Genomic DNA, 23061 nt, shown 5'->3' on the forward strand with positions numbered 1-23061 from the left:
AGAATATATCATCTGTTAGTGTGTTATTTATTGTTAAAAAGCCGACCAACAGTATTACTCATTTTATACTTTATAGATATGTCATGTTATATTGTTAACCCAATAAAGCCCAAATAAAATAGTCCAGTTTTAAGTTTTGAATTAATTTAATTTGGTACATTAAAAATACCGTACGATTAGGGTTTACCCTGCTTATATATAGCTAGGATGCACATGTTCATTTCATTTGGAAATATTATTTGACGGCTGCTTTCTGCCGTGAGCGATCTGATTCAGTCTTCGTACGTTCTTCTTTTCGATCTTTGTTCTTTACTTATTGATCTGATCTGATCTTTTGTTCTGACGATGTTTTAATTTGTGTGTTGAAGGGTGGTCAGAGTATAAGTTGATTATCATAACATGTTGATTGTTCATAGCAGAAGAATATCGTATCTATAAGGTAAACTCAAGATTCCGTATTTTGTTTTATACGCTATATGCGATCGTAATTCTTAAAATCTTGCCCTTTCGATATATAAAGTTCATTGGAATGAAAAGCGTTTTTTGTGTAATGCTGCTAAATTTTGTGGTTTTTAACTATAATTAATGTTCTAGAATATCGAGTACCTTTTTTAGTTTTTTTAGTGAAAGATTGTTAGGGACTTTTGAAATCAATAGAGTTTTTGTGAGTTTATGACACAAGAATTAATTGATTTCTGTTTGCAAGTACAGGCAATCCAAAGAGGCATTCACTAGTGACAGGTTGGAAAGAGTTTGTGAAGGGAAAAAAGCTTAAAGCTGATGACACTTGCATCTTCATCAGAGGACTGTAAGTATATTTCCTTTCCTCTCCTTGTGTTTTTTTCTCTTTTTACAAAATGTTTATTTTCTTGTGACAGGCACCGAAGTGAGTTTTACATCGGCGTTAAATGAGCGGTTAGGATACACAGAGAATGCATGGATTTATCCGGATTAAGCATGCGACTTGGCATTCTATCCGAAGCTTTTGTGGCCAGTACGACAGGATGCAACTTCAGTGTACTTTACCATCCTAGGTAATTATTAATCACCTTCTTTGCTTTTTAGTGAAATGCAAATATTATTATTATTAAATCTATATATGGATTTACTGGTTGCAGGATGTGTACTTCTCCTTATATAGTTCCTTACAATATCGTCATGGAAGCACTTGAAATGAATTATGTGCCCGGGATGCGTTTTGAAATGCCTTGTAATGGAAAAGACTTAGACCCTGAACACATAATCAGATTTTCGGGGACCATAACTGCAAGGGGTGATAGTGATCCTGTCAGGTGGCCAAAAACTGAATGGAGATGCCTTGAGGTATATGTTTTTTCTAAGAGTTCTTAAAAAATTATCTTTGTGATAGAACATGATAAATGCTATATGTAATTGTAGTTTTCACAATCTTGCAGGTTAAATGGGATGCCTCACCATCCAGTGATGTGCTTCCTTCCAGGGTTTCCCCATGGGAGATCCGACCTCTCGGTTGTAATGCTGACCAAAGGCGATCAATGCCGTTTGAGCCTGTCATTTGCAACATTCCGTTTTCAAGAACCAACGGTTAGCATTTCTGTTTTGGTTTGTCATAAAGATTAAAATAGTTCTTTATTATAAAACCAACTTCATTTTCTGTTCTATACAATACTCTGATAATAGAAAGTTGTGACAGGCAATAATCAATCGGCTGGCTTGCAAAGTAAAGGGTTGACTCACTCTGTCTTCGACATTGGTTGTTCCTCGCACTACTGATTAAGGTATTTCTACTCTATTTATTCTATATAATCCATCAACCTAGCCTGTTTTTTTTTTCTCGTTTCTAAAGAGTACCTGAACCCATTATCAGACCCGTCCATTTGGCAACCATTTATGTGTTAGGCGGGTGAGCATTGGAGCCGAGATGAGTTTGTGATTCGACGGGTGAGCATTGGAGCCGAGATGAGTTTGTGATTCGAACCATGGTGGTAAGAGGAAGAGAAGACTGCGGTGGCGGATGGTGGTGTCAAGAATCTATTATGGAGGAAGTATTATCACATGTCGAATAAGTAGAAGGCGTCTTTTGTAGAACCAAAGAGGCATTTGTTAGTGACGGGTGACACTTGCATCTTCACGAAAAGACTGTAAGTATATATTCTTTCTTTTATTTGCTTGTGTTGTTTATAAAATAAAGTATTTTTTGTTTTTACAAAATGTTACTTTTTTTGTGACAGACGCCCAGATGAATTTTACATTGGCATTAAACGAATGGTTAGTATACACAAAAAGTGTATAGATTTATTTGGATTAAATATACGACGTGGCGTTCTACTTGACGTCTCTGTGGCCAAGACGGACAGGATCTAATTTCTCATAATTAATTACCTTCTTTGCTTTTTTTAGTGAATGTGAATATTATTATTTAATTTGAATATCGATAATGGATTTACTGCCTGCAGAATGTGCACTTCTCCTTTTATGGTTCCTTACAATACCGTCACAGAAGCACTTGAAATGAATTATGTGCCTGGGATGCGTTTTTTAAATGCTTTGTGTTTTGACTTTGACCAATACATGGTATTTGACTATTGTCTAGCTTTAGCTGTTTTAATCTTATTTTCAGTTGCGTTTTTTATTGCAGGCAAACCCTGATACTGATAAGGTGTTTGCTAAGTTTAGGAAGATGGTGATGGGGGATCAGGATGCGTTAGAAGTGTTCCTGTAAAAATTCATCAAATTATTTCGGGATGATTGATTGATTGTTACTGTTTCAGACGCAAGCGAACTTGGGGGAATGCGGCTTATTCAAAGCTGATGTTCCAAAAGCATTTCCACTTAAGGTATTTCACATTTCCTTACTTTCATTAAGACAATCCAAATAGACCCATTTAGAATAAAACTTTTTCTGAATCTCAACTGTTCTACAAAGTAAAAACAATGTCTTTACAAGATTTTCAGCGATGATAATTGCAAGAGAAGATAGTGTCGTGCTAAGTGGCGAGGCTCAGAATGGTGATGCCTTCCAGGTAATACATTGTTCTAACCTGATTTGAGTATTAATCAAATATGTTTCATCAACTATATAAATATAAAAGATGATAAGTGGTTTAGTAGTTTTATTTTTTAAAATGATGCAGGTTAAATGGGATGCCTCAGCATTCAGTAAGTGCTTCTTCCAAGGGTTTCCCCATGGGAAATCCGACCTCTACCTTTCGTCTTCTGTTTTCGAGGTTGGCAGTTTCTCGCGCAAACATGAGGCAAATATGGATGTCGATATATATAGGTATTGTTACGGTAATTATTAATATCATTGACAGATCTTGTAATTGAACTCGTATGAACCTATTATCTGACCCATTTATTTGGCAACCTTGTGTGTTAGGCGGGTTAGCATTGAGTCAAGATTGTTCGAATTAATCGCTGAGTTTACATGCGAGAGGCAGTGAAATAAACGGGTGTGTTTGAAGATGGCTGGTTGATTATTAGTTAATCATTAATCCCGTTAAGTTTATAAGGGTTTAGTTAAGTATGCTATAATTATATATCTTTATTATAGTATAGTGCCATAATTGTAATTAGTTGTTAGTTTGTGTAGAGAATGTAAATTAGTATAGTAGAACCGAAGCGATGTATATTGAACCGTTGTGTCTCTTGTCGGATAACCGTCGCCTGAGAGTATAAATACAGCTCACGAGTAATTTGTAAATTCATTGAAATCTTGTTCAGTTTATAATAAAATCGTTTTCATTATCAGTTTTTGTTATATCGATAGTCGATACAATTAGGTTAGTGACTCGTATCAAAGGTACAAACAAACCCTATAAAGAGATTGTTCTTGCACTTGTTAATCGTCATAGCAAAGCTTACAGAAAACATAACTTGCCTTCTTTGGAGTTTGAATTGAAATTTTTTAGAAGACAAGTCAAAGTAACTTTGTGTATAGCATGAAAATCAACATCTTTGTAGGCCCGATGCCCGTAAGGAAAACCCGTTGGGCTAATTATAATACAAAATCTAGCATGGCATGACTTCACATAAAAGGTGAAGCATGTACATGATAGCACCAACCTTTTGCTATTTCTCTATCTTATCCATCTACCAACTCTCTCCCTACTCTCTCTCTTCTTTCTACTTCGGGTAAATAACTGAACAGAAGGCGTATAAGTTTATGCGTCGTATAAGTATGGACCGTATATGTAGGGATAGAACGTATAAGTATGTGCAACGCATGTGTATATTTAACGTGTAAGTATAGGCAGCGTATATGTACACGTAGCGTGTAAGTATATGTAGCGTGTATGTATGTGCATCGCATATGTATATGTAACGTGTAAGTATGTAACGTATAAGTAGGCACTGTATATACATGCAACGTATATGTATATGTATATGCCGTGTATGTGTGTAGAATGTATATGTATAACTTATTCGCCAGAAAGTCTTATACGCCGGACGAACTTATGCGCTGGAACAGCTTATAGCTAACTTATACGCCTAGTTTATACGGACCTAAAGATGATTTTCCAAATAATCGAAAGATAAACAGTGTATACGTACGTAAACGATAGATATGGACTTATATGATACATAAGCTTCGAATATGAAAATAAATGAAAATAAAATTTTCCAAGCTTCGAAATGATAGATATAGACTTATACGATACATAATCTTCGATATGGACTTATAAGATACATAAGCCTTGATTAAATAATTGAACTTAATGCGGTTTTTAGTAAAGACTTATTAATGAAAATAAAATTTTTCCGACCTCGCAGCTTAACCCCAGCCAGGGGCTCTACCCCTTGGACCCCGCTAGCGCCCCTAGAACCCCACTGCCAGGGCGCTGCTCCCGGACCCGTAGCTAAGGGTTACAATAACTTAGAAGTATGGTGTAGCTAGAAGTAGTTAATTGATACTATGATTAATACACAGTTAGCCGTGCATAGCTCAAGAAGGGCATAACAATAAATTCAGAGAGGAACCATTTACATGTGAGTTTCTAGCCCTATTTCGTTGTTATGTTTTCAAGGCTGTGTGCATACTTGATGTGAATACTTAATACACTTACGTTAAGTGGTAAGTGTGTATGCCATATATGATTTATGTGAAAGTTATCGAGGTTATGAATGAACGCTTGTCGGTACATGAACGATCTTCATATATTGCACGTATCGCCAAGGAAAGTAATGGTTAGAATATGTAATTGTGTATAAAGTATGCATGAATGATAAAGCAGGGTATGTATGAAATCGTATGAATGATAGTATGAAGGTATGGTTGTGCGAATGTAGGGAACCAACCCTAATAATATATGTAAACGTCTGGAGCGGACCATGATAATATCTGCGAATGTAGGGAACAAACCCTCATAATATCCGCGAATGTAGGGAACATACCCTAATAATATCTGTGAATGTTATAGGGAAACGCTCTTAAAAATATATAAGAATGTAAGTGTGAAAGAAAGAATGGACAGGTTAAGTAAGTAATCTGTATCTCCGGATACGTATAAGTAAGCATGTGAATGTATTGTATATTACCTTTTTTAACTAGAACTCACTCAGCGTAACTGACTTTTAGTATGCACACAGGTAAATAGATTGAAGCAGTAGGGAGGTACATGGCAGGATCTAAAGGGACTGACGAGTGAATATTTGTCATGATCTTTCAATAAACTATTTCATGTTATGTTTTAAAAGACAAGTTGAATGTTTGTAACGAATGATTGAAGTTTTGTTATTATTCTGCGAAAGTTTTAATTTAACTTTGATATTCGGTACTGTGTTTATGAGTAAATCCAACGCCAATGTAGGGCACCGGGAACGATGCCTTACACAAGATCTGATATCTCTGTTGGCTACAAGTGATTTATGCTAACTTGTAGTTAGAGATTGATTCAAGAACTAGTTGTTTGATCCGTTCTAAGAACCTACAATCTTTAACTTAACTTTGTGTATACCATGAAAATCAACACCTTTAACTATATGATTTCAATGTTAAACATTAACATCATCATCTTTATCACTAAAAATCATTATCTTCACATTCAATCAACTAATTTTATAATACCATCATAAATATACTTTCGGGTAAATTCATGTAATACATTGGGTTAGGCATAACGTACCTCCCTCTTGTACTTATCATACCACCTCCCTAAACTTTTTAATTACTTCCAAAATATTATTTCACATATTACCACCCTATAATATTTTTTTTTGTCATTTCAAGTATCTCTTTAAAATATCAAATCAAAAATTATAAAGTTTATTTTTTCTTTTCTGTCCTTTTGTGTTTATCGTTCTTTCTCATAATATATTTATTATTAAATGCATTATAAAATGTAATAAAAGAATAATGATATAATGTATTTATAAAAATGATAAAACTCTTTGTATATTTTTATCTTATCATATTTCTCCCGGCTGACAAAAATATATCATTTGAAAGATAACAAATTGGCAAAGAAATAAAAAAAGGATTAAACTGTATTACTATAAAAACTTGAAAGAATACTGTAAAACTTGAACGAGGGTGTACGTTTAGTAAAAATAAATTAGAGGGATACGTTTAGTAACACCCAATACATTTCAGGATCTAAAATCTTCACGTTCATCTTATATTGAAAAGTTTTATAATCATTAATAATTAATTTTGATTAGTTACATATTAAATAGGGTAATAAGTTAACTTTTAGAAACCTAATTTCATTTTTATTTAAATTCAAATTTCAAAAATATGTTATATAAAATTTTGAATCTTGTAATTTAAGAGTTGGTTAATAATACTCTTTTTAATATTCCTATAATTTGTTTTATTTTGTTGATGTCACGAAATATATAATAAATGTTTTTTTAATGACTAATTTTTTTTAATCTTGTAATTTAGGTAGTTTGGTTAATATGTATTCCAAGATTCCTATCATTTATTTATTTTTTTAATATCCCGAATATATATAATAAAATTTTTTTAGATTGATTATTATGTTTCATCCTTGTGTTGTACAACCACACTCGTTGACCAACTTCAAAATTCTTCAACCGGATATTTGCATCATGAACTTTCTTCATTTTCGCCTTGTAAGCGGACGCGCAATCGTATGCCTCGTCTCTCAACTCCTCGATCTCGCAAAAAGCCAATTTTCTCGCTTTACCTGCATCATCATAATCCATGTTAACCTGTTTAGTAGCCCAAAAAGCTCTTTGTGCAATTTCAACCAGTAAATGACAATCCTTTCCATACACAAGTCTATAAGGAGTGGTTCGGCGTTTTATAGGCGGTTCGGTAGGCCCATAAGGCATCGGTCAACTTGGTTGACCAATCCTTGCGGTCCGTCCGAACAGTTTTCTGTAAAATCTGTTTTATTTGCCTATTGGAAACCTCAACTTGTCCACTCGTTTGTGGATGGTAAGGAGTTGCAATCCTATGATCGACCATATCGTTTAAGCAATTTTCCGAATTTAAAATTCTTAAAATGAGATCCCCCATCACTAATGATGGTTCGGGGGACTCCAAATCTCGAAAAAATATTACTTTGAACAAATGTACAAACGACTATGTGATCCTTCTCCTAGTGGCTATCGCTTCAACCCATTTAGAAACGTAATCACTAGGATATACAAATTACCGTGTGAATTCGGAAACGGGCCCATGAAATCGATCCCCCAAACATCAAAAATGTCAACAACTAGGATCGGGTTCAAGGGCATCTCGTCCCGCTTAGAAACACTCCCGAGTTGTTGACACTTTAAACAGTGTGTCGCGAACTCGTGAGCATCCTTAAACAATGAAGGCCAAAAGAAACCACTCGTTAAAACTTTTTGAGCGGTTTTCTGGCCACTAAAATGACCACCACACGCAAACGAATGCGCGTGCTCCAAAACTGATCAGACATCCTCCTCGGGTATGCATCGTCTGATCATCTGATCTGCACCAATTTTAAACAAATCCGGATAGTCCCAGATAACTGTATAGCTTGGGACATCAACTGTTTCTTCTTTCTCCTTGGTCAATGCTCTGGTAAATCACCTGCAACTTTAAAATTCACAATGTGAGCAAACCAAGGATTTTGTGAAACTGCCAGGATATGTTCATCCGGGAAGGACTCGTTAATGGGCCCATCAGTGTTCCCATTTTCCACCATAATTTGGGACAAGTGATCTGCAACAACATTTTCAATCCCTTTCTTGTCCCGAATCTCTAGATCAAATTCCTGCAACAGCAAAACCCATCTGATAAGCCTCGGTTTTGCATCCTTTTTATCCATGAGGTGCCTGACAGCAGAATGGTCAGAATATATAATAACTTTACTACCTCAAATATAAGACCGGAATTTATCTAAAGCATATACTACCGCTAGTAACTCCTTCTCGGTTGTGGTGTAATTCAATTGAGCATCCGAGAGGGTTTTACTTGCATAGTATATAGCAACGTGTAGGTTCCCCGGACTGATCACACGAGATATCCCGATACATACAGGTGCGGAATCCCTGTGTAGATCGTTACGGACGTAGAATATAAGCTTACGAACACACGAACACAATACGAACAAAACCACGTTATATTAATAACTCGAACCGAGATGCTTACAGACTCACGTCAATAGACTGAATTACACGACTCGATCAACTAATCTCTCTAACTGACCAACACTAAACCGTAAACAGTTAAACAATATAAATACACGACAACTTCGCCTCAGGCGAAGTTGTCCTTAACTTCGCTCGTTCAACAAGTTCGCCTAGGCGAACTTGTCAACAACTTCGCTTGGTTAACAAGTTCGCCTAAGCGAACTTGTCAACAACTTCGCTTTTACAAACAATTACATAAACAATATTACAGACTCGATTACAGACATTAGACATATGAACTACTGACATCTATGCACCAACAGACTCCCCCTTGGCAGTAGCTTCATATCTTGATCTTTCAGCTCTTGTCTCGTAATCCTGTATCTTCATGCGTGCACTCCTTCTCTAACACACACCGTGACTACTCGCTGATATTTCCTTGTTTCATCCTTCCAAGCAGGAATATAGAATATCTTCTTTTCATTCAACGCTTGCAAATCAGATTTCGATAAGTTAACAAGATGCATCGGGTCATACACCCTCAGCACTTCTTGTTCATCTTCGTCTTCCATCACGGCTTCAGCAGTCTGGCAATCAACGTACCACCATTTTAGATTCTTCAACACATCTTGAGGCATAGTCTTCATTGGAACCTCCTTGATGCATCGGATCGGTTTGTACTTCATCACCATCCATGGCTTGCCATCTGCTCTCAATCCCCTCTCTGTATCCTCCACGAGCTTTCCCTTCTGTGGCTTTAATAGTTCAAACTTCTTTTCTTTTATGCTTTCTTTCCACACAATCTTCTCAATCATTCTCGCCATATTGTTTTCACTTCTGTTTATCAGGCCCAACCTGGCCAAATCCTTCACCTCGCATTCCGGCAACGTATTGAGAGATCTCAACATTCTCTTGAAGTATTGAATGCCATCATAACGCTTCACCACAAACAACTTGATCTGTTCATCATAAATCCAACAGATGATTCCCTTCTTCGACTCAGCATAGCCTTTGATGTTATAACTTTTCTTGAACATGGCTGGAACAGCAGGCTTCTTGGTCTTGATAAACCAATGAGCACAGCCTTCCTTCCACCTAGGCTGCTCCTCCCACTCAGTTTCATCCATCTCAACACTCACGTCAGCTTTCTTAACCTCAGGGATCTCGTGTTCAACGTTTTCTTCTACTATCTCCCCCTCTTCTATTCCTTCTTCAATCACAATCTGCTCACCGATCTTCTCAATCATATCACTCGGCAGCACATCTTCATCAAACAGTACCTCATCACTGAACATGTCATCATCAAGTTCTTTCAGCGCATCGATCACGTCATCCTCAACTAACACCACATCATCACCAGAACCACCAGCCACGTCAGTAGACTCCCTCTCAGCTGTGGAAGTACCAAGAGCTTCAGAAGTTCTTGGCAGCTCACCACTTGCATCTTTCGATGCATTGGGATCATCGTCTCGGTCATTCCTCTTCTTCGTTCTGAGCTCGTCGCCTTTACAGCTCATCTCCCCCTGAGATGCCAAGAACTCCTTCAAGGCATCTATGATTTTCCCATGCTCAACCAGGAGGAATGCCTGTAGTTGATTTGCTTCCACTAGGCTTTGAATAGTCTTCGATTGTTCTGCCACGATCCGCTCTAGTGAAGCTATTCTTTCTGAATCTGACATAGGCGAAGGCGAGACTCCAGAAGCAGGTGTAACCGCAGGTGGTATCATACCTGATAACCCTGCAGCAGTGACGACCGTTGACTCTATAAATCGTGCAGCTACCACCGGCTGAGTAAGCGTTGGAGGTGGTAGTGACACGATCTCCGGAGTCGACGTCTGGATGGTAGTGGTGGATGGAATGCCAGCCGTTGATGTAGCCACCACGGGAACATCCGCAGTGCTTGTACTTGTCACCTGTACAGAAGAAGGAACAATAGACATACCAGACAGTGCGGCCGGAGCAAATCGTACAGTCCTTGAAGTCTCTCCAGCTCCCATGCCAACACTTGTCCTCTCCCGTCTTGATCTTCTAATCAGCTTATGTATGTCTTCTTCTTCTTCCGACTCATCATCATCTTCCGTTCTCTTCCTCTTTCCAAACGTTCTTTCTCGAGACACCATCAACCGTCTCCCCTCATCCATAATCTCATCCAAGTATGAGTCAGCCATCGAAGTTGCTGCTCTAGTAACACTTACACCCGAACTCTGTGCAGCTGAGACTTGCACCTCTTCCACTTGATCCATGTCAAAGTAGCCTTGACCTCCAAAAACAGCGTCAAGGTCTATATCCTCAGCAGTTGATACAACAGGCACAGCAGGAGCGGGAACAGCTTGAGTTGCTCTTGCCTGTTGCGGTTGAGGATCTCTGAACTCGTCCCCACCAGCAGGAACATACTCTGGGTTAATTAAAAACCCAAATAGAGGAGTATGCCTGGGACGACGTTCAGGATTGCTCCTCGCACTCGACGTGCGGCATTGAGCAAAGATACGTTTGCTCACTGATTCGACGTATCTGATCGGGCGTCTCTGAGGTAGACTCGGAGCCACATGGTTCAATATCATCTGTAAAAAGCGTGGGTACATGATGAACCGCTCCCGAGACATCGCCCTTCTTTGCCTGTCTATCTCGTAAAATACCATTTGACTGAAGCTTTAACGCTTGTTATAGGTCAGTGCAGTCATGGCAGACTGCATGGTCGCACCCATACCGTCAGTGCCCGCCTTCCTCCCCGACATGCACACAATCATAACATGCATGAGGAAGCGCCACTGGTCTAGAAGGAAACCCTTCCTCCTCTGGGTATCTCCTAATGGACCAGAGTAGCCCATTCGAAGAAACGCTCCATCACGAAAGGGAGCTACGAACTCAGTTGGATCGTCTCGAGTCTCGTCTCCGAACCGTAGCGCCACCCGGATCTGTTCAGAGTTGAACTGAACCTGTTGATTGTTCACCGTAGCTCTCATCACCGGAGGCTCAACACGGCAATCATATTCTACCGTCTCCCAGAAGTCTTCGATGTTCGGTAGAGATATCGGCAGAGTGTTGGTGATCGCGTGAAAAATCCTCGAGCGCAGGAGGAAAGTGATAATCTCGTGGTAGTCGTCCACACCGCTCGCCTCCGGGTCAAGAGTGATGTAGATATTGTGACCCGGGAAAAACTGTCTCTGATTGTCACCATCATCTCCTCCTGCACCACCAGCACCGGCTATCGCAGCCATATCTGCAACAAACTAACCAAGTTAGAACGACACAAAGACATAGAACAAGTTCGCTTTGTTACCATGAGCGAAGTTGTGATAAACTCTGTATAGGCGAAGTTAAAGCTGAGGCGAAGTTGGGAACAACTTCGCTTCAGCTTTAAGTTCGTCTAATTAACACCAAGTAAAATTGATCTTAGGCGAAGTTAAAGTTAATTTCGCCTCATCACAACATCGCCTCAGACGAATTTAAGTTCTGGGCGAAGTTACGGATAACTTCGCCTCAGGCGAACTTAAGCTTCGGGCGAAGTTACGGATAACTTCGCCTCAGGCGAACTTAAGCCGTAGGCGAAGTTACGGATAACTTCGCCTAAACCCTAACTTCGCCTGAATCTGAATCGGCGACAGTGAGATTCATGGAACAACGTGCAGGTGATTATTCGGCTAGTTTAGACGATTAAGCACTCGTAAACACAAGTTTTAAGAACATGTTGACGATCAGAATGGTGATTAACACGTGACAACAAGTTTTGGAAATCGGTTTGAAGGTCCGACGGTTCGAGGTTAATAACCGCGTCGAAACGACCCTTGATTAGCATGAACGAACTTGTAAAATATGAGAAAACAACATCTCGAACCTTTGATCGGTGTGAAAATCGGAATAAATAACACGAAATCGATGTAAATATCAAGTTCGCCGGAGAATGGTTTGTCTGTGGATATAAGTTCGCTGATTGAATGAACAGTGTGACCTTTGAACATCCTTATATAGGGGCGGAGTTATACAGGCGAAGTTACGGATAACTTCGCCTAGGCGAAGTTATCCACAACATCGCCTAAAATTTCAAAATTTAACCCTTAAAATTTTAACAGTTGTCAATTAAGTTATAAATTTTCCTTTAAGAAATAAATAACATGATCAACTCTAAGTAACCAGATAATAAATCATAAAACTATCTAAGTACAAAAACTTAAAAAATTTAAAGTATAAGGGATCAAATTTCAGTCTCGATAGGGACTGCTACGTTTTAGAAAAGATCCGAACAGGAATCGTACTAACTACGTGACTGTCACATAGATCCGTGTTTAGCTGTATTATGACATATAGAGACAGGTTGTAAGCAGGTAATATACTTAAGATGGTTTTCATCGTTTCTGTGATACGAGTTAGGTTCAATTAATCCTTAACAACTCAGAAATATTGATGCCTCCTATCTATCCTCAAAGCGTATTTGGCTTTCTCCAAGTCACCCCGAATTGACTTCGACCCATAGTGTCTGATTAAACATGTAAGTACTCTTCTTCTGGTTCCCGTTCTTCTTCTTACTCCAAGATTGAGAAGTCTTGATATTTCGTCATCTCTAAAATGTTTCAATAACTTCAAATTTTTTTTTTTTTTTTTTTTTTTTTATGAACAACATAGACTTCAGAGTAGAAATTAACTGCAAGTCCTGAATCTGGATCACTGCAGTATCTTGAAACTCTATCTTCACGGGAATCAGAACACACATGGGCTCGTGTATGACTGGGTAATCGCTTTTCTGCCTATCATTCGGAAAGATATATATGAAGACACGCAAAGCTCTTAAGGAGTTTCCACGTAAAATCAAGTAAAATTAGTTTGTATCACGTCTACTTTTACGCACCATAAAAAGTTACCATGACATACAATGATTGTCCTAAAGCCTTTTAAGCCTAATAACTTCACTAGTTAAGCACACAAAGTTAGTATATCTATCATTTTCCAAGGTTGGATCAATTTTCCGTTTAACATAGCTAACGAACTTCTTACGAAGTAGCAGACTTGAAAAATAATTTCATTTCCCTTAAAAAAAATTTAACATTTATCGCCCCGACCAAAACAAAGTCTTCAGGTAAACGGCTATCCCGAAGATCCAATGGATCAGCTGGACCGACCACATACTAGTATGTGTCCTTCTAACTAAGTATGATCGACCAATTTTAAGCGAAAGAATGAAAAACTCATCATAAACCGCCCCGGTCACTATCAGTAATCTGGTTAATGGCTATCCTCAAAATCTACAAGTAGATTATGAGGACCAAAACATATCCAAAGACAAGTCCTTCAAACTAATGTAACCGACATAATTTTAAGCGATTAGTGACGTTTTTTTTTTTTTTTAAATAACACAAGAAAAGCATGGTTACTCGGGATTGATCATCCCATTCAGTTCAATAAGGTTTTGAAATCTGGATTTGTCAAACGCTTTAGTGTATAAATCAGCGAAATTATCAAGCGTATCCACCTTTTCAAGAATTATCAGTTTCTTCTCAGCACAATCCCGTATGAAATGATGACGTATGTCAATGTGTTTAGTTTTACTATGTTTCACGGGATTGTTAGTTACTGAGATAGCAGCTGTGTTATCAATGCAAATAGGAGTAAGTAAGAAATTCAGACCATAGTCGCGCAGCTGTTGTTGTATCCAAAGAACCTGAGAGCAGCAGTTGGATGCAGCCATGTATTTTGCCTCACAGGTTGAGATTGCGACTGAAGTCTGCTTCTTGCATTGCCACGACACCAATCTGCCACCAAGAAACTGACATCCTCCAGTTGTTGACTTTCGGTACTGTCTGTGTCGGGCTCACCCACGTGCTGTCTGATATAGCAAAGATAATGCCAGCACCTAACCAATTCAGCACCTCCTTCTTCACCACTTCCCTCATGTTCGGGTTCAACCTCCGCTAAGCATCATGCGCGGGTTTGACAGCCGGATCTGTTAAAATTTTATGCATCACAATTGAGGGACTGTTTCCCTTCAAATCCGCTATCGTCCACCCGATTGCTTCTTTATTCGCAACCAGCACCTCCATCAAAGTATTTTCCTGTTCAACAGATAAGTTAGAAGCTATAATAACATGCAATGTATTATTCTTACCAAGAAAAGCATATTTTAAATGCTTTGGGAGCTCTTTCAGCTCGACTTTTGGTGCTTCCAGCATTGACGGTTTCAACCCAGTATCAATCTTCTCGGGAAGCGGTTCCACCTGAACTGACCATGGTGGACGGTCTCCTCGCACAGCTGCGATCTCCATATGTCTTTCCTCATCTTCCAGTAACTTGTCTGTTTCCACCTATAACCTGTCAAACAAAAAACACGTCTCCGCTGTGCCATCCGAACTAACGACAGAGTCGTATAGCGGAATGCACTCGTCAATGACATCGGCCATAAAGCACTCGTAATCGACCGGAGAGTTATCTCCATGTGTGAAAACATTAATTCTCAGCTTACGGTTACCGAATGCCATGTCAACAGTACCATTTCTACAATTAATGTTGGCATTTGCAGTAGCTAAAAATGTTCTACCGAGGATAACCATAGGCTGTTTAGTCCTCTCACCCGAAACATAATCGAGGACTAAAAAGTCAACTAGAAAGTAAAAGTCTTCCACCTTGACAATAACGTCAGTCAATATTCCTCGGGGTAGTTTCGGTGTCTGGTCGGCCAAGACAACCGTGGTGGCAGCCGCACGAAGTGGGCCAAAATCGTACTGGTCGTATAAACTGCCCGGGATAATACTGATGCTAGCTCCAAGATCAAAAAGCGCCCGGGTCATTTTAAAATCACTCACTTGAATGGGTATAATGGGTGTTCCTGGATCTTGTAGCTTGGGTGGAAGAGCACCCGAAAGAATTGCACTCACATTATCGGTAAAATCAATCTGTTTAGGAATCTTATGACTCTTTTTCCGTGTGCACAATTCTTTTAAATACTTAGCATAGGCGGGAATTTGTTTTATGGCATCTAAAAGAGGAATGTTAATTTTGACTTGTTTAAACGTTTCCCACATCTCTTCTTGTTGCGGGCCTCGTTTTGATGCCATCTTCGCCTTTCATGGCGCCAACAAAGCATCGGGATATGGAACAGTTTTCACCATTTCCTTATCCTTAGAGTTGCTGGTGTCATCCTTTGGAACCGATTTTTTATTTTTAGTTTCACTTTTTTTAGGTTTATTTATTTCAATCGGTTCCGGCTCGTCATCACTGACGAGATTTTCATCAATCTCTTCCACCACCCCATTAACCAAAGATGGTGGCCCCCCAATCTTGTTATCATATTTCTTACCATTACGTAAAATACTTACCTGATTGATGTGCTTTTTCGAACTGGAACTGTGATGATTCGGGTTGACTGTGGTGTCGCTCGGCAGTTGGCCCGCATTCTTTTGTAATTTCGCCATGTCTGAAGCGAGCTGACCAATTTGTTTCGTCATTGCCCCTGACTATTTATCCCGTAACTCGAACTGTTGCATCGTCTCGGCCTTTTGATCGGTCATGGTTTTCAATAACGCATCCAACTTCGAGTGTACTGACTCATCCGAATTAACCGAGGACTGTTTCTGCTGATCCTGATTACCCAAAAAATTTTCACCCCGGTTACCGTCTCCGTTATACCCCCGATTCTGATTACCCGAGCCCTGCTGATAACCGCTCTGGCGGTAATTACCTTGCGATCGGTTCTGACTCGATCCCTGAAAGTTCAGGTTCAACTGAGAAGACGCGTTCCCGTAATGAAAATTCGGGTGGTTCCTCAGGCCCGGGTGATATGTGTTAGAATTGAGCCCTTGGCCTTTGGAATCCCCGTAAGCATAACTGACTTCCTCAGTATCATCCTCCTCGTCATCATAAAACTCGGGGCAATTTTCTGCTTTGTGCCCGAGTTCACCACAATCTTCACAAACTGGGAATTTTATTCCAACTTTCCCGACTTCTTTCTTCTTACCCTTTCTGTACCCAGCCAGTTCACATTCTAACTCAGCAATTCTTTCAGACTCACTCGTGACTGACTTAACCGATCTGGATGAATTACCCCGTCTTCGTCTTTCAGCTGCTGCTTCTGCCTTGGAATCTTCACACATGAACTCTAAATATTCCCAATCATCTTCCTCAGGCTGATTCAACAACTGATTACTACACGAGGACTTAAGATGCTTTCAGTCCTCGTATGTCAAACCATCAACAAAGCACTTTACCAGTTCCCACAGTTCCATTTGGTGATGTGGGCATTTTCTGATCATATCCTTATACCTGGTAAAAGCTTCATGGAATAACTCACCCGGTAATTGTGAAAAGTGACGAATGTCTGAACGGGCCTCGGTAGTCTTCGACTGTGAATAAAACTCGTTTAGGAAGAGTTGTTGCATCTCAGCCCAGTTTCTGATAATGTGTGTTGGTAACGAGTTAAACCACAGTTTCGCTTTGTCTTTTAACGAGAACCGGAATAACCGCAATCGGACTTCATCCTGATCGAATGTACCATCACCAATAGACCCGCAAATAGCCGAAAAATCGACTAAGTGTGAATACGGGTCCTCCGAAGCCATCCCATTGAAATGAGGAACGATGTTGATGTAAGATGGCCGGGACTTGAAAGTTTGTTGTCCCGGCACTCGTTCCTGTGGGACCAACGGGGATGCTCCGTCTGAGATAGCCGGTCTGAACCGACTGTTAACACCATGATCCGGGGCTATATAATTTCTCCTTTGCCCCTCGGGGTTTCCCATACCGCCCCGGTTAACCGGAATACCACGAACTCTCTCAGGCCGTTCCGCTTGATTTAACCTTTCTCGATCCCTTCGGTGTCTGTTAACGGGTTCAGCCCGTCTTCGAATTACCGGCTCTTCCACTTCTTCTTCATACTGATTATCACCCTCAGCCTCTGGTTCATCAACCTCATTCTCGGGCTCAACCGTCCGATTCCTCCTAACCCATCGACCTACCTCATCATCAGCTGCCCGAAAACCTTCATTTCCATTATTATCTTCACCCACATCCTCATCTTCAGTCGGAACACTCGATCGAACATCATCAATATTTATGCGAACTCGACGGTTTGGGTTGTTGTTTGGAGCGGATGGTCCGGCTTGGTCAACGTTGAGGTTTAGGTTTCGGTTTCAGTTTTGATTTCGGGTTCTGGAGGCATGAGTTGTGTAACATCCTACTTTTGATTATAATAATAAAATAAATGTCGTTTATTTTATATCGTGTTGTTTATCGGTTTAGATAATAAACTGTACATGGTTGGGCTTGGACTTTAGAAGATAGAATAAAAGATGGAATGGGCCTTAGGTCCATGGGCTTAAGGGAGTACAAATACCCCTTAAACCCTAATCCTTTCCATTTTATCCATCTCTACATCATAGCCTACACCTTGAAAAACACACACAAACACTATCGTTTAACCCGAACCAAGATCCGAAGGTGAAAACCCGAGCTTGTTGGTGCTAGATCGTTGTGAAGAACCAAAACAACATCAAAGACCAGCTCGTGTTCATAGTTCACTTGTTTAAGGTACGTTTATAACTAGGAATCGTTCATTTAGGTCCGAATTCATTTAGATAATCACAAATCTGTTTTAGTGTGTTGAAAACGAATCTAACCAAACAAATATCACTGAAATTGGTTAGCATCTGATAGGTTAATTGTTAAACTAAGAACCCGTAACCTATTTGCTTAAATCGCACCCCTTAAACATTGATGTTTGGCCGATTTGATGGTTAGGGTTTGTTGGCGCTGGAATTCCTAGTTCACTGATACCCAAATCGGGATGTTTCGTTAAGATTTGAGGGTTTAATTGCAGATCTGGTTTAGGTTGATTGTGGGTGTTCTTGACGATTTTGACTTTGACCCCATGAGTCAAAGTCGGGATAAGATTGTGCAATTCATTAAAATATGGTAGCGAATTAATTATGTCAGTTCGTTACGATCAGATAACGAATTAGTTCACCAATTCGCTATGACCAAACAACGAATCGGTTCACCCATTCGTTATTCCTAAATAACGAACCAGACAGCGAACCAGATAACGAACCAGGTGATCCGTTACTCGCTAATTCGTTAAGAATAAGGTAACGAATCAGGGCTTGTTCAGATAACGAATTGGAGTGACGAATCAGATGTTGATCAGACGGCGAATCAGTTAACGAACTAGATTGTGATGTAACGAATTGGCTAACGAATTAGGCTTAATTCTTTATGGCGAAGAGATAGCGAATTAAATAATAAATTAAAATCCTAAGGGAAAATGTGTTAAGACAGTTAAAATCGACGAATCAGCTCAACCCCAGCCAGGGGTTCTGCCCCTTGGACCCTGCTAGGGGCTGCCGCCCCTAGACCCCGCTTCCAGGGGAGCTGCCCCCAGACCCTCGTCCGTTGAGGGTTATAGTTAGACTAGAGACGCAATATGGGTAGTGATAGATAATTGATACGTGTAATTGTTATACAATTAGTCGTGCACAGCTGAAGAAGGGGATTACCATAAATGGTGAACGTAACCGCATTCAGGTGAGTTTCTAGCCCCATTTCCTTGTTATGTTTTCGAGGCTGTGTGCATACTCGATGTGATAGTTAATACACTTACCTTAAATGGTAAGTGTATGCCATGTATTATTATTATTATGTTATGTATGTATATCTTAAATGTAAATTGAAAGCTTGTCGGTACGTGAACGATCTTCGGATATTGCACGTGTTGACAAAGGAGGTATGTTTATGATAGATGAATGTGTATGATAGATATATGTACAACATATGAATACGTATGAATGATTAAAGAAAGTATGTATGTCATGGGCATGTACAGACAGTATGTACGAAGATGAAGAAAGAGGGATCAGACCCTAATAATATCTGAGATAGAGAAGAAAGGGATCAGACCCTAATAATATCTGAGATAGAGAAGTAAAAAGGGATCAGACCCTAATAATATCTGAGATAGACAAAGGAAAGAGGGATCAGACCCTAATAATATCTGAGATAGAAAAGGAAGGGATCAGACCCTAATATTATCCGAGATAGAAAAGGACAGTAATTTATATAGTATGAAAGTAATAACGTATGAACGTATGTAATGGATAGTAAATTAGTATAGTGACGATTTTGTGTCTTCGGATGCATAATCGAAGGTAAATGTATGTATGGTATAATGTATGATTAACTAGAACTCACTCAACGTAGCTGACTTTTAGTATGCACGCAGGTTAACAGATTGAGACAGCTGGTTTGAGATGGACACATGGCAGGTTTGAAGAGGCTGGCATCTGAAGATTTGTCGTGATGTTTTGATATTATCATTTATGTTATGTTTTAAAGACAAGTTAAGAATGTTTGTAATAAATGGATGACTATTATTATTATTCCGCGAAAGATTTAATTAACTCTGATATTTAGAACTGTGTTTATGAGTAAATCCAACACCAAATGTAGGGCACCGGTAACGGGGCCTTACAAGCTGAGTTGTTTTGGTTATTCTGGTTATTGAAGTTTGGTGGATCGGGTATGTTTTCTGGGTGAAACATGTTGGTTTGTGGAAGTGGATCTTGGATTTGGTTATTGTTCTGGTTCTGGTTTCGTTCTGGTTCTGATTCTGGTTTTGGTTCTGATATTCCATTTGTGAGTTTCTGTTTTGTACTCGACTCTGCCGAGCTACTCTCTCGATTTCGGGCTAGTAAACTAACGGAGACTGTCAGCCCGAATGGCGGGTGCGCATAAACCTGTAATCTGCACAACTGACACAACCCACGTAAAATGAAAAAAATACAAATAAAATAAAGTAAAATAAAATTTAAACTAAAAACTGAAAATTTAATAAAAAACGAAAATCAAATAACACGAAAAACAAAAAGCGCACTAACTCCCTGGCAGCGGCGCCATTTTGATTACCGTCGTTTGAGTCAATCAAACACCTAATTATTCTAAATAGATAGAGCAAGTAAGGTATCGTATCACAAGGAGTATGTGGTCAATGTAATTCGTGTAACAGATTTATAATTATGAAGTAACTGGTTTTAGTGCTGATCACACAAGCAATTAAAGTGAATTTAAAGAACTAAGTAACACGCAAGTAAACGAGTTCAAACAATTAACAAACAAATCACAACCGAGAATTCAAGTAAGTAACCAAACAGTATCTCATGCAACCTAACAGATTGATTATTAACGATTAACTGAAAACTGATCAACCAGACAAAAACTTAAACGTCAATAATTACTTTACACATGGCACTGGTTATCAAACAGTCCTTGCCAGTGTCACTCAGTTAAGGGTAATTATACGTTTTATCGTATTCAATCTAACCAAACAGTTATATGACTAATTATCTAGCAACTGGTAACAGATCGTTCAGACCAACGTAAACCTAAACCGACCAAACACACAGAAATACCAAACATCAATAATCATATATTAATCATCAATAATCAAAACATAAGTATTCTTAATCACAAGAGAAAAACTGTAAAGAGTTACAAACTATACATCACGGGTGCGATTCTAGGAGATTAGCCGAGCCGCGACATTATTGAAGCTTCAATATGGATGATATAGATCATAGATATGGTCTTGACACGAGCTAGGATAGTGGAAATCGCCTAAAGGACTGCTGAAATCGCCTCTTGGTTGTAAAAACGGAGTTAGGGTTTTCCAAGATGGAAAATACAATATAAACCAAAAATCCCGTCTGCACACCCCACCGCGATATGCGATGGGGTCTTCAATGGTCCATCGCGTATCGCGATGGACCAGAACGTCAACTTATTTTAAACCCCATAGCGATACGCTATGGGTTTTCAAGGGAGCCCATCGCGTATCGCGATGGGTCTCCTCACCAGCAAATATCATTAAACTTCTCGTTTCGCGTGTTGGACATCCCGGGTCTTCATTCCGTGCTACAACAGGTCCATATTGAATACTTTAACGCCTGTGACCTAAAATCCAATAATACACGTATGAAGTAGCGATAGTTCTAGAATAAACAGCTAAAACTAAACAATAAACAAACTAAAACATATACAAATTAACCGACCATCATTCATGGCAGAAGAGTTTTGTATATCAAGAAGAATGATTCTTTAAGGTTTAGGGTTCTTTGTTTGGGGACCAATCCGAAGTTGGTTGCTGGTGAGGGGCCAAATGTGTCAAGTCAAGAAAAGTTTAAGGTAAAAAAAAGGGATATGAAACCCACTTGCCCTTGGACGATGCACATCTCAAGACAATCTGTTGAGGATAATTGGTGTTTGAAGGCAATTCCAAAAAACACGAGTGTCTCAGAAGTAGATCAATTGGTCTGTACACAATGCCTACTATTCCCAAAGAGGTTGAGGTTGAGCTACAAACCACCCCCAACATAGCGGCCAAGGAATTGAAGGTCAAATTCCAGCAGAAGCATCAAATACAACTTTCGGAATCCAAGATGCGAAGAGCTAAGACAATAGCTCAGCAAAGGAGGGATGGTGACCACACCAAACAATACACCCACCTCAGATCCTATATTGATGAGATTCTTAAAGCAAACCAGGTAGTTCCATTAAATTAGATGTTGAACCATGTGCTAACCCTAACCTTAAAACAACGCAATTTAGAAGAATATATGTGTGTTATGCTGCTTTGGTTAGAGGATTTAAATTGCTTGGTAGAGAACTTCTTGGGTTGGATGGTTGTTTTATGAAAGGGAAATACCCCGGACAGATTTTGACTGCTGTCGGGATGGATGGTAACAATTGCTTGTATCATGTTGCCTTTGCAATAGTGGAAGTCGAATGCACAGACTCATGGAAATGGTTCTTAAATCTCTTTGGAGATGATCTTGACTTGCCTTATGATGCCAATTTCACTTTCATAAGTGACCGACAAAAGGTATGTACACTTAGCATATATTTGTAATAAGCAAACTCATGTACACTAATTTTGACTGTTATAGGGACTTATTCAAGCATTTGAGAGTGTTTTCCCTAGGTCTGAGCATCGGTTTTATTGTAGACACATACATGAGAACTTGAGGCAAACCTGGAGGGGAGATCTGTATAAAGGCTTGTTTTATAGGGAAGCATCAGCCACTTCTGTCCCATACTTCAACATGGAAATGGAGGAGATTAAGAAAACAAATCTTGATATGTTTCTCTGGCTTAGTGAGATCCCGGTAGCAAGATGGTCAGGATCACATTTTTCAGGCAGGGCAAAAAGTGATATGTTGTTGAACAACCTTTGTGAATCTTTCAACAAGCAACTTGTTGGAGCAAGAGACAAGCCGATCATTGCATGTTTGGAGTATATTAGAGAGTATATGACCATGAGGATTATGAATGTGAAGAAGATGCAAGCCACTGCCAGGGGCCCATTAACACCACAAGCAACTAAAGCATGAGATGAAATACAAACAGAAGAAAGCAAACTGTCGGTTATGATGGTTGATGAAGTCACTTACCAGGTATCATTATTTGCCTTACTATGATATTACAACCAAACATTTGTTAATATGCAATTATGTTCATAGGTTAAAAGTCTGAGAAGCCAATGTG

General features: G+C 39.3%; 1 protein-coding gene and 1 long non-coding RNA gene across 2 annotated transcripts in view; one reads left to right on the forward strand and one right to left on the reverse strand.

Annotated features, from left to right (window-relative positions):
- Positions 1 to 23061, reverse strand: part of LOC143609676 (uncharacterized) — a 212513-nt gene that overhangs the window by 21624 nt on the left and 167828 nt on the right. The gene's annotated exons all lie outside the window — the stretch shown is intronic.
- Positions 661 to 2701, forward strand: LOC143609672 (auxin response factor 4-like). The gene is made up of 7 exons (XM_077084364.1): positions 661 to 808; positions 879 to 1034; positions 1119 to 1323; positions 1416 to 1563; positions 1673 to 1742; positions 2436 to 2553; positions 2618 to 2701. The coding sequence occupies exons 2-7, from the start codon at positions 937 to 939 to the stop codon at positions 2699 to 2701; spliced, it is 723 nt and encodes a 240-aa protein (XP_076940479.1). The 5' UTR covers positions 661 to 808; positions 879 to 936.

This window comes from Bidens hawaiensis, unplaced genomic scaffold (assembly GCF_021521415.1).
Source record: "Bidens hawaiensis isolate Kalapana, Puna unplaced genomic scaffold, B.hawaiensis_p1.1 tig00008984_1, whole genome shotgun sequence".
NCBI classification, from domain to species: Eukaryota; Viridiplantae; Streptophyta; class Magnoliopsida; order Asterales; family Asteraceae; genus Bidens; species Bidens hawaiensis.